The 15,991-nt window shown below is 42.0% G+C and overlaps 1 protein-coding gene across 1 annotated transcript in view; it reads right to left on the bottom strand.

Moving 5' to 3' along the window:
• Nucleotides 1-15,991, bottom strand: part of LOC112224752 (TANK-binding kinase 1-binding protein 1-like) — a 121,440-nt gene that overhangs the window by 57,559 nt on the left and 47,890 nt on the right. The window contains exon 2 of the mRNA XM_042305922.1: nucleotides 1,910-2,153. Coding sequence (XP_042161856.1) covers nucleotides 1,910-2,137 — 228 coding nt within the window. The 5' untranslated portion in view covers nucleotides 2,138-2,153. The remainder of the gene's footprint in view (nucleotides 1-1,909; nucleotides 2,154-15,991) is intronic.

Genomic DNA, 15,991 nt, shown 5'->3' with positions numbered 1-15,991 from the left:
GTAGATCGCTCATGCTTGTTATGTTTTATAATGTGTAGATATTTCTACATTGCTCTATTGTTCTTTGTGCATCTAGCATGTGTTTGAGTCCACATAGTCTGTTTAAATGTTGACATGGAAATAGGCAAATTTTCCCATACTATGCTATAGCCTAAGTTCTCCTCTTTTCTTTACAGAACCACAATTAGTATCAGAGAGAGTGGCATTGTATATGTGTGTGTGGATCTTCTGAACAGAACACAATGTGGTGGTTGCTACCGGCCAAAAATCCAGAACCTAGATTTTTTATTTCTTTTTGTTTGTCATGCCCTAACCTTAAGAGATCATTTTTATTATCTATGTTTGGTTAGGTCAGGGTGTGACTCGGGTGGGAAAGTCTGTTTTCTATTTCTTTGTTTTTGGCCGTGTGTGTGGTTCCCAATCAGAGGCAGCTGTCTATCGTTGTCTCTGATTGGGGATCACATATAAGTTGTCATTTTCCTTTTGGATTTTGTGGGATCTTGATTTCTGTTTAGTGTTTCTGCCTGACAGAACTGTGCGCTTTCGTTTTTTGTCTTTGTTATACAATAAAATCACGATGTACTCCTAACCACGCTGCGCCTCCTTCTCCCAACGAGAGCCGTTACATTATTGGTCCTTTGAATTCATAAACAACCCATATTTTTCAGTATTCCTACAACTGTTGTATTCGGCACATGTGACAAATAACATTTGATTTGATTTGACTTCACACAAAGACGGAACAACACACGTTATACAATACAACCAGAAATCACATGATCGTTTCCATCTTAAAGTGCCTAAATTTGACTGACAACACACGTCATCCAATGATATTGATGATATTGATGGGAGGACCAAACAAACATTTTCCATTTAGAGAAACACCTCTTTCTACTTAGACTGAATTAGCAGTGTGTTGTAGCTCTGGAAGGAACTCTTCAGGGCCACACAGTCCTCACACTGTGAGGCACCAGCCACTCTAAACTCTCTACTTGTCAGCCACCTTACTCTTAGCCAGTCTTAAAGTTGGAGAACATTTTCCAACATTTTTCATATCTGCTACTCAGATTCAGAACATTTATTCAATTTTGGAAAGACCAATCGCATTATCTTACATGCGAACTGGTCAGCTATTAAATTTAGTCTCTTTGTCTGTCACAAGAGACTAATTCAGTACTAACAAAATCAATACATTCGTTTTTTTGCGTGATTCAAACTGAACATACTGTTACTTTAATAAATAATTTATAACCATTCCAAATGCAACCTAGTGGCAAAGCTTTGAGTGCCAGCTGCTCTGTTATGGGCAGGTGTGTTAGTGAGTGACTGAGTGTACACACATCTGGGGAGGCAGTACAGACAAAACAAGCAATCTGGAGGCCCGAGGGCACTCTCTTCATCACCCTCCCTCTCTCTTCTTCTCTTTCTCTCTCATGCCCTTCTCCCTCCATCCCTCTCTCTCTCCCTCAACTGTTCTCTCTCCTCTCTTTCATCTCATCTGTAGCGTTCTCGCCCACATTACAGTCACCCTGCCAGGTGGGACAGCTCAGAGAGTTCATCTGCTGCACCAGCTGTGTCCCTCTACACCGCTACTCTGCTATTCCATGCACGTAGAGAGCATGGGTGGCACATCACTGACTCAGCACAATACAACCACTGATGAGATACAGAGATGCTCGTCCCTCACACACAACATGCAACAGTGTTAGTCATCAATATAGGGAATATGGAAGCTAGATTAGCCAGTAAGTGAGACTTATTCCACTCCTCTAACTCCTATTACAGGAGTTTTTCCTTCCCAGAAAAATCTCAGACCTCTCTCTAACAAGAGTTTAGATTATTTCCTGGTCAAGTCACATGGTCAGGATCAGGAAAAGCTTATATGCCAATCGGCTCTTAGCCCTACCTTGATCTCGTAGATCTTGAGCTTCCTCTTGATGCCAATGTTCTCTCTCTCCAGGCCCGTGAGCCGTGTCTTGATGTCCTGGTAGGCGGTGATGAGGGCGAAGTGGGAGACGGAGTACATATCATCAGGGAGGGTTGAGGAGGACCAGCCCACGTCACCACAGCTGTCCTCCTTCAAGCCCTCGCCACCTCCCAGTAGCCTCAGCTCACCACCGAATAGAGATTCCATTGCTCAGAGCCTCAACCTGTCAGGATAGAACGAGACAGAGAGAGAGATGATTAGTATGAAGATACAGTATGTAGAAACACTGTGTGGTGTGGGGCCAAGAGTTTTTTTCCTGACCATATTTCCTGGAAAGGAACAACTCTGGGCCCTAGTTATAGTCTGTTAAAGGGGTACGTGTCTCAGTCTTAAGGGCAATTGTGCAGCAGCAGGCAAAGCAATATTTTTCTGGCATATGCTTCAAAATATATTAAAGTTAGGGGAGTTAGTGTCCTTGTCTGTTTTTAAGATTCTGATCGACAACACTGTTTGTGAAAGCTGCAGTTGTTTCTAATATTCATTTGTATCCGTAACTTGTGACACTTTGTCTTTTGTGTGTATTTTGTATTTTTTTTGTATTTGTATTTGTATTTCCTTGTTTTGCCTTCTTGCCAGGTCGCCCTCGCAAAATAGCTTTTTAACCTCAGTGGGTCCTACCTGGTTATATAAAGGTTAAATAAATAAAAACATTTAAAGTTCAATGTGCAAAATCTGGTGTAGGTTTATTAAATAAAAGGTGCTACAAAATTATGGTGGGCAAAATATTTACAAAAACCCTCACAAAAGTACAAAAACACAACAACAAAAGAAGAAAACACTGAAAGAGTCCATAAAGGACTAGCCCTAAGCAGGCATTTCTGCATGTACAACTCACTTAGCACAGATGGGTCTACCAGGATCTGAGCACCCTCCCCATGAGCAATGCTAACACTAGCAAAAACTACAAACTTCACCTAAACATTCCCTACCGTTCAAAAGTTTGAGATCACTTAAAAATGTCCTTGTTTTTGAAATAAAAGCAAATTGCCAACAAACTGAAGATCTCGTACAACGCTGTGTACTACTCCCTTCACAGAATAGTGTAAACTGGCTCTAACCAGAATAGAAAGAGGAGTGGGACGCCCCTGTGCACAATTGAGCAAGAGGACAAGTACATTGGAGTGTCTAGTTTGAGGAACAGAAGCCTCACAAGTCCTCAACTGGCACCTTTAAATAGTCCCCGCAAAACACCAGTCTCAATGTCAACAGTGAAGAGGCGTATCTGGGATGCTGGCCTAGGCAGAGTTCCTCTGTCCAGTGTCTGTGTTCTTTTGCCCATCTTAATCTTTTATTTTTATTGGCGAGTCTTAGATATGGCTTTTTCTTTGCAACTCTGCCTAGAAGGCCAGCACACCGGAATTCCTGGCACCACTCCGCCAGGGCCCTTACCTCCTCCCTGTAGGCTGTCTCGTGATTGTTGGTAATGAGGCCTAAAGCTGTTGTGTAGTCTGCAAACTTGACGATTGAGTTGGAGGCATGAATGGTCAAGCAGTCATTGGTGAACAGGGAGTACAGGAGGGGGCTTGAGCAAGCACACTTGTGGGGCCCATGTGTTGAAGATCAGCGTAGTCAGGTGTTGTTTCCTACCTTCACCACCTGAGGGTAGGCGTCAGGAAGTCCAGAACCCAGTTATACAGGGCAGGGTTCAGACCCAGGGCCCCGAGCTTAATGATGAGCATGGAGGATACTATGGTGTTGAAGACTAAGCTATAGGCAATGAACAGCATTCTTCCATAGGTATTCCTCTTGTCCAGATGGGATAGGGCAGTGTGCAGAGCAATGGCGATTGCATCGTCTGTGGATCTATTGGGGTGGTATGCAAATTAAATGGGTCTATAGGGTGTCAGGTAAGGTAGAGGTAATAAGATCCTTAACTAGCCTTTCAAAGAACTTTATGGTGACAGAAGTCAGTGCTGTGGGGCGATAGTCATTTAGTTCAGTTACCTTTGCTTTCTTGGGTACAGGAACAAGGTTGGAGATCTTGAAGCAAGTGGGGACAGCAGACTGGGATAGGGAGAGATTGAATATGCCCGTAAACACTCCAGCCAGCTGGTCTGCGCATTCTCTGAGGACGCATCTAGGGATGCCGTCTGGAGTGTTAGCATTAAATGTCTTACTCACGTCGGCCACGGAAAACGAGAGCCCGCAGTCCGTGGGAGCGGGCTGTGTTATCCTCAAAGTGGGCGAAGGAGGTGTTTAGCTTATCCGGGAGCAAGGCGTCGATGTTCATAACATGGCTGGTTTTCGCTTTGTAATCCGTGATTGTCTGTAGTACCTGCCACATACATCTAATGTCTGAGCCGTTGAATTGCGACTGTTTGATTGTCTTACGGAGGGAATAACTGCACTGTTTGTATTCAACCATATTTCCAATCACCTTGCCATGGTTAAATGTGGTTGTTTGCGCTTTCAGTTTTGCGCGAATACTGCCATCTATCTATCCACAGTTTCTGATTTGGGTAGGTTTTAATAGTCACAGTGGGAATAACATCCATTATCTACTTCCTGATAAATTCAGTCACCTTGTCAGTGTATATGTTGATGTTATTCTCAGAGGCTACCCGGAACATATCCCAGTCCGCGTCATCAAAACAAGCTTGGAGCATGGATACCGATCGGTCAGACCAGCGTTGAATAGACCTTAGCACAGGTACTTCCTGTTTGAGTTTCTGCCTATAGGAAGGGATGAGCAAAATGGAGTCACAATCTGATTTGCAGAAGGGAGGGCAGGGGAGGGCATTGTAGTCATCACGGAAGTTGGAGTAGCAGTGGTCAAGTGTTTTACCAGCGCAAGTACTACAATCAATGTGTTGGAAGAACTTCGGTACCGTTTTCCTCAAATTTGTTAAACTTTGTTAAAATCCCCTGCTACAATACATGCAGCCTCCGAATATGTGTTTGCACAAAGTCCAGTGTAGTTCCTTGAGGGCTGTTGTGGTATCGGCTTGAGGGGGAATATACACGGCTGTGTCTATAACTGAAGAGAATTCTCTTAGGAGGTAATATGGTCGGCATTTGATTGTGAGGTATTCTAGGTCGGGTGAACAAAAAGACTTGAGTTTATGTACGTTATCACAATCACACCATGAAAAGTTAACTTCTTTGGGGTAGGGGGCAGTATTGGGTAGCTTGGATGAAAAACAGCCGTAAAAGCTAGAATATGCATATAATTAGTACATTTGGGTAGAAAACATACCGTTTCTAAAACTGTTTGAATGATGTCTGTAAGTATAACAGAACTCATATGGCAGGCAAAAACCTGAGAAAAATCCAACCAGGAAGAGGGAAATCTGAGGTTTGTGGTTTTTCAACTCCGCTCCCATTGAAGATACAGGGTGATATTAGTTATGTTTCACTTCCCAAGGCTTCCACTAGATGTCAACAGTATTTAGAACCTCTTTTGAGGATTTTACTCTAAATGACGAGCTCTTTGGGATAAGAGCTCTTTGAGTGAGCGGTCTGGCAGAGTGCCACAGCCTCAGTCTGGCGCGCTCACGTGAAAGGTAGCTACGTTCCACTTCATTTGTACAGACAAAGGAATTGTCCGGTTGGAACATTAATGAAGTTTTATGTTAAAAACATCCTAAAGATTGATTCCATACTTAGTTTGGCATGTTTCTACGTGCTGTAACAGAACTTTTTGAACTTTTTATCTGACGTTCGGCTCAACCTGAACACGCTTTTGGAATTGTTTACCAAACGCCCTCACAAAAGAAGATATTTGGACATAACTGATGGACATTATCGAACAAATCAAACATTTATGGTGGAACTGGGATTCCTGGGAGTGCATTCTGATGAAGATCATCAAAGGTAAGTGAATATTTAAAATGCCATTTCTGAGTAATGTTGACTACCCAATATGGCGGGTATCTTTTTGGCTGCTTTGTTGTCTAAAGGCTGTACTCAGATTATTGCATGTTTTTTTTTATTTATCTGACACAGCGGTTGCATTAAGGAGAAGTGTATCTAAAGTTCCATGTATAATAGTCATCTTGTATAATAGTATCTTTATCAATGTTTATTATGAGTATTTCTGTAAATTGATGTGGCTCTCTGCAATATCACTGCATGTTTTAGAACTACTGAACGTAACGCGCCAATGTAAAGTCAGATTTTTTAAATATAAATATGAACTTTATCAAACAAAACATACATGTATTGTGTAACATGAAGTCCTATGAGTGTCATCTGATGAAGATCATCAAAGGTTTGTGTTAGGTGAGAATCATCTGTTAATTGAATGATTAGAATATTCCGCCCTGAAACATATAATTGTATGGAAGTGATTAGAATGTATAAAATCATAATCAATAAATGTGTAGTCCTCGTCAGAATTAGGGTAAAGACAATATGTCTTTATGGTATTATAAACACAGACTGTCTGAGCTTGGTGCCGACCTGACTAGAGATTGGGAGAGAACAGGGAGTACGTGTCAAGAAAAAGGTCACTAATCTCTGTCGGCTGGGTAGCAGGACATGTTTGTGTGCACGTGTGTGTGGGTATGGGTGTATGTGGGTCTGTTTGTGTGTGTGTGCGTATGGTTGTGTGAATGTGTGGGCGTGAGAAGTCAGTATAAAATGAATTGTTTTGTATTCTTGACTTTAAAACGTTCCTGTGAATAAACCTTTTTGACTATTTTAGCTGGGCCTCCGCCTGATTCATTTCAACCAGTTTCCTGGGTTTCAGGCTGAGAGTAATATAATTAAATTGGGTTTATGTACCTGGAGAACATAATTCTCCTATCAGTTAGTGATTAATTTTATCTCTATATTTCTGCTTTTTGTGACTCCTCTCTGTGGCTGGAAAAAATGGCTGTGCTTTCCTGTGGCTTGGTGGTGACCTAACATAATCGTTTGTGGTGCTTTCGCTGTAAATCCTTTTTGAAATCAGACACTGTGGCTGTATTAATGAGAATTTTATCATTAAAATGGTGTAAAATACTTGTATGCTTGAGGAATTTTAATTATGACATTTTTTGTTGTTTTGAATTTGGCGCCCTGCACTCTCACTGGCTGTTGCGGGGGGTTCCGCTAGCTCATACACACTGCTTCCACTCAGATGATAAAACAGCAGATGAACAACATGAAATGATGGAAGAAACAAATGTTGACAAATGTTGACCCAGGTTGATGTTTATTGTCATGCATCTTGTCCTGGAGGTAGAACTGAGCGCTATATGCCAGCTGCAAAGTCAAAATTGGCTATATCGTAAAAATTCCTGAAAACTGACATTTTGCTTTTGGTCTTAATTTAAGGTTATGGTTAGGCATTAGAGTTAACAGTGTGGTTAAGGTTCGGTTTAAGGTTAGGTTTAAAATCCGATTTTATGACTTGGCTGTGCCAGCTAGTGGCCACTCTGCAAAGCTGCCTCCAGGACATGAGTCATCCCAATAAATGACAACCTGCAACACAAACTGGCAGAAGCTGAATTGACATAAATAGAGAACTTCATGCAGAATGTCTGTGTAACACCTGGTCTAGTATCCACTAATTATACAAAGAATACTCATGTTACAGTAACATTCATAACTGGAGCATTTGGCTGCTCTCAAATCATCGCTCCATGCATTCAGCATCCTGTCGAAGACATTGCTAAAATGTCATTAAGGCTAATGCAACTCCTTGCATGTCTATAAACTATCTCTAACATGCTGGCCACACCGCCTGCGTCGCGTGCGCGAGGGTTGCAAAATGAATTTACACATACGTGTTATTAAATCACTACTCGCGAAGGGTTAACGAGCGTCCGCGTAGCCAGGTGATAAAAAAATGGAACTTGGTTCTATTTGTGCTGCTTGACTCGCTGCAAGTCTTGCCTCTCCCATCTCCTCATTGGTTTTTAGGAGCTATGGTAGAAAATGACAAGATCAACTTATAATACTGTTTTTGCATCAAACAGCTTTGAGTACTCTCTTATCTGTGTCTGTGGGACTGAGTTGGGCCTCTGGGGCTTTGGAGCTGGAAATTGATTTATGATGGCTTAGTGATAAAACAGCCTGCATTCCATAGAATGAGTTGGTGTTTGTGTACTATGGGGTACCAGGGAGGAGATGTCTCTGGTGTGGATGGCTAATGGGAGGAACCTTGTCTTTAGGGCCAACCCCCTGATTTCTATACAATTAGAACAGTCTTCACAGCAAAGTTATCTGGCTGGGGGTTACTTCTTTCTCACATACTAAACCTCACCTTTGACCCATTCCACACATCTGTTCTTTGTCACATACTCAGAAGGGTGTGCTTAGTCTATAAAGGTTGCAACAAATCTCTGCTCTTTGTGTTGTCAACAATCACCTCCCGGGGTGGTTGTTGACGGCTCAATTACTGCAGTAATGTTGTTGTGAAGAAATCAAAAAGTCTCTCTCCTTTGGTTAAAATGATTCCCACAACAGAGCATATACCCATGTGGAGGATTGAAAGATGAACTGGGGTCCACACTCCAGTCCAGTTGTTGGTGGTAATGCACCTTAAAGTTGGTTGCCGTCCACCATATAAAGTCCAAAGAAGGAGAAGAAGCCTGAAGGAGGAGAGACTACGAGAAACAAACTTTTACCCCTTTATCTGTGGATTTATTGTCAGAGTAGAGGATCTTGTGCATTTCAGGTAAAATAACAACCCAATGTTTATATCCCCAACACACATTAGCTAGCAACAGCAAGCTAGCTAGTTAAATTGCCATACATGTTTAATGCTTTTCGACCTGTCCCCAAATTAATATAGTTGGTTCAGAGTTCATTTTGATATTTCAACCTGCGTGTCCTGATCACGTCTGGTGTGGGTGGACAAAATCAATATGTGCGCGAGCGGTCTGGTCAGCATGTAATGGGAACATCCAGATTTTTCTGGCACAGACACTGTAAAATATTCAGTGAGGGAAAGGGAAGTGAGAGGCATAGAAGTCAATGACGGGTAGACAAGCCGCCTCACCACAGTATGTAATGATATTGTAACATTTGCCCTAGACATCCTATGCGAACACTCTAGGCTAGCCTCATGCTCTGTGCTAGCTAGCTAAGCTAACCGTCCACATGCAAATTCACAGTGACTAGCCCTCAGTTCCCTCACATTCCACCATGACTATGGGCAGTTAGTTTTCATGGAAGATGAATTGCACCAATGATGATATCAATACCTTATATTTTTTTCTCTGCACAGGCGTCACATTGCTACATAGGCCTACAGAGAAGGATGTGTAATCCAATCATTTTAAACAAACAGTAGGCAAGAGAGTGTGGGCATAACCAATGTGAAATCAAATAGAAATGTCCATTGAAGTTTTCAGAAATCAAGTCTTTGGTTGTACTGTATATCTACTACTTAACAAGAATAGTATAACTGGCAGTGGATACTGTAGTCCATTTGGCTTGTGATAGAGGTGCGCAAAAAGTGCTGCTTGCTTCCTGACTTAGGCATTTCCCACTGAGCTAGTTTGATCAGTCTATCTGCTTTACTGCTGTATCCCTTGTGTTTCCATTAAATAGCCTAAGCCAAGTTATTTTTCTATCTGGCCTTCGGAGTAATGCAGAAGCACACCCACACAGACACACATACTGACAGACAGGTTCCCAAACACAGACTCACGGCAAACACACAGACGCACACATGCACACAGTCCTTGGAGAGCAAACAGAACATTTGCACAGCAGCATCCTAGTCTACTTGCTACTGCTTGGACATGGATATCGACATTGATGTGTGTGTGTGTGTGTGTTTGAGCAATATCAAACTCTCTACACACTTTCAATATAAACACAGCCGGTGTCTTCAAACCTGGCTGTTATACACTGCTCAAAAAAATGTATGTAACACTAACATAACACATCCTAGATCTGAATGAATGAAATATTCTTATTAAATACTTTTTCTTTACATAGTTGAATGTGCTGACAACAAAATCACACAAAAATTATCAATGGAAATCAAATGAGGATGTTGCAGGCAGCAGAACGTTCTCCACGGCGTCTCCAGACTGTCACATCTGTCATGTGCTCAGTGTGAACCTGCTTTCATCTGTGAAGAGCACAGGGCGCGAGTGGCAAATTTGCCAATCTTGGTGCCAAACGTCCTGCAAGGTGTTGGGCTGTAAGCACAACCCCCACCTGTGGACGTAGGGCCCTCATACCACCCTCATGGAATCTGTTTCTGACCGTTTGAGCAGACACATGCACATTTGTGGCCTGCTGGAGGTAATTTTGCAGGGCTCTGGCAGTGCTCCTCCTGCTCCTCCTTGCACAAAGACCTTGGCTGATCAATAGCCAAAGCCTTGACCACAGACTCCCTCCGGAATAAAACAAAGCACAGGGAGACAGAGCATCCGTCTTGTCCGTTCTGAATTTCTGGCAGTGGAGAGACTGAGAATTTACCAGACTGGACATTTTCTGGCTGCTGCTCAGTTAGCTAGCTACCCTAGCTACTGTCTGTCTGTCTGTCTGTCTGTCTGTCTGTCTGTCTGTCTGTCTGTCTGTCTGTCTGTCTGTCTGTCTGTCTGTCTGTCTGTCTGTCTGTCTGTCTGTCTGTCTGTCTGTCTGTCTGTCTGTCTGTCTGTCTGTCTGTCTGTCTGTCTGTCTGTCTGTCTGTCTGTCTGTCTGTCTGTCTGTCTGTCTGTCTGTCTGTCTGTCTGTCTGTCTGTCTGTCTGTCTGTCTGTCTTGCACATTTGCTGGTACTCTGGTTGGAGCCCTGGTGGAACCAGTGTTATGAAACTGGCCACCTCCCCTCAATGCCTGCTTCATTAGAGCGATTACTACAGGAAATCATACATTACATTGGGCTGAGATGGCACACATTGCACCGGCACAGAGACATAGCAGCACCTTCTACCGCCGTATATGACTGTACTACCACCACCATTAGAACCAGACACTGTGCTGGTTGGGTAGCACACTACACTAACACGCCAACATAATAGTAGGCCTGTGTTCATGTTCATTAGGCAAGAAGGGAATGCTTTATTGACAGTTACTGAAGAATGACGGTATCAGCATGCATAATATTACAGAATTAGTATCTGTCGTCGCCATCAGCCTGTTGTCTTGTGTAATGTACCTGCTATGTGGGGTTAGATGTAAAATCATACAGTATATCACACATACTGTGCCGTATGTATCCCATAATATGAGGATCTGTATTAATCATGGGCAGCCATTCGGAGTAAATACATGAAGGATTTCTTCACATTTGTTTTTTTGTCCAGCACCTGAACCATTGGGATGTGTGTACTTTTACATTTATCATGGGTCATTCCGAGTAAAGTTGCTTTTAGTTTTTCTAGTTATCTCATGAAAACTCACAAAGGTCACACAGGCATCTCCATTCCCCAGTGGCTTTGGACACTTTATCACTTGGGGCCAGAAGAGAGATATTTCTGGGTATTTTGTCCAGATGCTGCAGATCAGAATTCTGACATTAGAATAATTCATAAGTTATTCTTCCTCAAAGATGCAATCCGTTTAGTGTGTTGTTGGCTCCGGGCATAAATAATATGTGAAAGAAGCGAGAAACCCTCGCCAGACGGGTCAAGCTGAAGGTATTCCAATGGCAACAGATTCAGAATCAAAGAACTTTGGGAGTGAGTCACTGTGAGTGTGTGTGTGTGTGTGTGTGTGTGTGTGTGTGTGTGTGTGTGTGTGTGTTTGTTTGTGTGTGTGTGACTTTATGTGTATGCCAGAGATGGAAAAAGCAGGGATACAATGGCATGCAAATGTCCTGCATGTTCACATCTTTACAGTTAATCTGGGTTAGCTGGTGTCAAGCATGAAAATCCCATTGATGGCTCCTGAGTGAACATATACTTGCCAACATTTTAATACTTTTTGTATTTGTTATGGATACCCATTAGCTGCTGCCAAGGCAACTGACCACACAACTGAACAGTGGTCCAGGTGCGACAAAACTAGAGCCTGTAGGACATGCCTTGTTGATAGTGCTGTAAGAAGGTAGAGCAGCACTTTAGTATGAAAAGACTTCTCCCCATCTTAGCTACTGTTGTATAAATATGTTTTGACCATGACAGTTTACAATCCAGGGTTACTCCAAGCGGTTTAGTCACCTCAACTTGCTCAATTTCCACATTATTTATTACAATATTTAGTTGAGGTTTAGGGTTTAGTGAATGATTTGTCCCAAATACAATGCTTTTAGTTTTTTAATAATTTAGGACTAACTTCTTCCTTGCTACCTATTCTGAAACTAACTGCAGCTCTGTTAAGTGTTGCAGTCATTTCAGTTGCTGTTGTAGCTGACGTGTATAGTATTGAGTCATCTGCATACATAGAATTAAAAAAGTAAGGGCCCTACACAGCTACCCTGGGGAATTCCTGATTCTACCTGGAGTATGTTGGAGAGGCATCTATTAAAGAACACCCTCTGTGTTCTGTTAGACAGGTAACTCTTTATCCACAATATAGTAGGGGGATTAAAGCCATAACACATACGTTTTGCCAGCAGCAGACTATGATCAGTAATGTCAAAAGCCGCACTGAAGTCTAACAAAACAGCCCCCACAATATTTGTATCATCAATTTCTCTCAGCCAATCATGTCATTTGTGTGCTGAGCTTGTTGAATGTCCTTCCCTATAAGCGTGCTGAAAGTCTGTTGTCAATTTGTATACTGTAAAATAGCATTGTATCTGGTCAAACACAATTGTTTCCAAAACTTTACTAAGGGTTGGGTAACAGGCTGATTGGTCAGCTATTTGAGCCACTAAAGGGGGCTTTACTGTCCTTAGGAGTGGAATTACATTTGCTTCCCTGCAGGCATGAAGGCACACACTTTCTAGTATGCTTATATTGAAAATATGGCAAATATGGGTGGCAATATCATTCCCCATTATTCTCAGTAATTTTCCATCCAAATTCAAAATTACAATTATTGTCTTTCATCATTTGGTCAGATATAAAAAAGAAACATCCCTTTTTCAGGACCCTGTCTTTCAAAGATAATTCGTAAAAATCCAAATAACTTCACAAAAGAAAGATGTCCAGGGTCCCTGCTCATCTGCGTGAACGTGCCTTATGCATGCTGCAAGGAGGCATGAGCACTGCAGATGTGGCCAGGGCAATAAATTGCAATGTCTGTACTGTGAGACACCTAAGATAGGGCTACAGGGAGACAGGACAGGCAGCTAATCGTCCTCGCAGTGGAAGACCACGTGTAACAACACCTGCACAAGATCGGTACATCCGAATATCAAACCTGTGGGACAGGTACAGGATGGCATCAACAACTGCCCGAGTTACACCAGGAACGCACAATCCCTCCATCAGTGCTCAGACTGTCCTCAATAGGCTGAGAGAGACTGGACTGCAGGCTTGTAGGCCTTTTGTAAGGCAGGTCCTCACCAGATATCACCGGCAACAACGTGCCTATGGGCACAAACCCAACGTCGCTGGACCAGACAGGACTGGCAAAAAAAGTGCTCTTCACTGACGAGTCGCGGGGGGTGATGGTCGGATTCGCGTTTATCGCCGAAGGAATGAGCGTTACACAGAGGCCTGTAACCTGGAGCGGGATCGATTTGGAGTTGAAGGGTCTATGGGCCATTCCCCCGAGAAATGTTTGGGAACTTTCTGGCGCCTTGGTGGAAGAGTGGGATAACATCTCACAGCAAGAACTGGCAAATCTGGTGCAGTCCATGCACTGCAGTACTTAATGCAGCTGGTGGCCACACCAGATACTGACTGTTACTTTTGATTTTGATCCACCCCCTTTGTTCAGGGACACATTATTCCATTTCTGTCAGTTTATGTCTCAGTTGTTGAATCTTGTTATGTTCATACAAATATTTACACATGTTAAATTTGCTGAAAATAAATGCAGTTGACAGTGAGAGGATGTTTCTTTTTTTTGCTGAGTTTACTTGGATGTGTAGTGTCAGCGTTTGTTGCTGGCATGTCATGCCTAAATGTACTAATCTTGCCAATGAAAAGATAATTAAAGTAGTTGGCAATATCAGTTGGTTTTGTAATGAATGAGCCATCTGATTCAATGAAGGAACAAGCTGAGTTTGCCTTTTTTCCCAAAATGTAATTGAAGGTACTCCAAAGCATTTTACTCCCTTTGTTTCATAGTGTAGTTTCATCTTCTTTTTATTCAGTTTAATCACATGATTTCTCAATTTGCTGTACGTTTGCCAATCGGTTGTGCAGCCAGACTTATTTGCCATTCCTTTTGCCTCATCCTACTCAACCATACAATTTTTTCCACAGGGATTACATTTTTTACAGTCACTTTCTTAATGGGTGCATGCTTAATATTAACTGGAATAAGCAATTTCAATAATGTCTCAAGTGCAACGTCAGTTTGCTCCTCATTACACACCACAGACCAACAAATATTATTTACATGAACAACATAGAATCACTACAAAACTCATTGAATGACCCCTTATACACTACATTAGGTGCCACCCTTTGGAACTTTGGTTTTCCTAGATATGGCTACTATATTGTGATTACTACATCCGATGGATCTGGATACTGCTTTCAAGCACATTTCTGCAGCATTAGTAAAGATGAGATCAATACTTGTTGATGATTTCATCCCTGTGCTGTTTGTAACTACCCTGGTAGGTTTATTGATAATCTGAACCAGGTTGCAGGCACTGGTTACAGTTTGAAGCTTTTTCTTGAGTGGGCCGCTTGATGAAAGCCAGTCAATATTTAAATTTGCCAGAAAAAACTTTCAAAAGTTTGGGGTCACTTAGAAATGTCCTTGTTTTTGAAAAAAAAGTCCATTAAAATAACATCAAATTGATCTGAAATACAGTGTAGACATTGTTAATGTTGTAAATGACTGTTGTAGCTGGAAACTGCGGATTTTTAATGGAATATCTACACAGGTGTACAGAGACCCATTATCAGCAATCATCACTCCTGTGTTCCAATGGCACGTTGTGTTAGCTAATCCAAGTTGATCATTTTAAAAGGCTAATTGAGCATTAGAAAACCCTTTTGCAATTATGTTACGGCAGCTGAAAACAGTTGTTCTGATTAAAGAAGCAATAAAACTGTCCTTCTTTAGACTAGCTGAGTATCTGGAGCGTCAGTGTACCTCTCTGTTGATATCATATATATTATCAAGCATTTCACACATGTTATGACTGGACTTTAAGCAAAGTAGCCTACCACATACTTCAGGATAGATCCTCCAAATACCCAATTCCCCATGTTAAAGAGAGTTCACTTCACAATCAATGTTTGTCAGACGATTTAAGTGCTCGAAAGTCCAATGGCAAGATACGGCTACAGTGCCTTCGGAAGGTATTCAGAACCCTTGACTTTTTCAAAATGTTGTTACGTTACAGCCTTATTCTAAAATGGATACATTTTGTAAAAAAAGACTCACATCTACACACAATACCCCATAATGATAAAGCAAAAAATGTATTTTAGATTTTTTTGCAAATGTATTAAAAATAAAAAACAGATATCTTATTTAAATATGTATTCAGGCCGTTTGCTATGAGAAATTAAATTGAGCACAGGTGCATCCTGTTTCCATTGATCATCCTTGAGTTGTTTCGATAGCTTGATTGGAGTCCACATGTGATACATTTAATTGATTGGACATGATTTGGAAAGGCACACACCTGTCTATATAAGGTACCACAGTTGACAGTGCATGTCAGACCAAAAATAAAGCCATGAGATCGAAGGAATTGTCCGTCGAGCTCAGAGACAGGATTGTGTTGAGGCACAGATCTGGGGAAGGGTACCAAAAATGTACGCAGCATTGAAGGTCCCCAAGAACACAGTTGCCTCCATCATTCTTAAATGGAAGATGTTTGGAACCACCAAGACTCTTCTTAGAGCTGGCCTCACAGCCAAACTGAGCAATCAGGGAGAATGGCCTTGATCAAGGAGGTCACTCTTACAGAGCTCTAGAGTTCTCTGGTCTGATGAAACCAAGATGGAAATCTTTGGGCTGAATGCCAAGCGTCACATCTGGAGGAAACCGGGCACCATCCCTAAACTGACCTGAAAATAGCTGTGCAGCAACGC

This window comes from Oncorhynchus tshawytscha, linkage group LG25, assembly GCF_018296145.1.
Source record: "Oncorhynchus tshawytscha isolate Ot180627B linkage group LG25, Otsh_v2.0, whole genome shotgun sequence".
Lineage (NCBI taxonomy): Eukaryota > Metazoa > Chordata > Actinopteri > Salmoniformes > Salmonidae > Oncorhynchus > Oncorhynchus tshawytscha.
The sequence above is the reverse complement of the archived record's forward strand: the minus strand, read 5'-3'. Positions and strand labels throughout refer to the sequence as shown.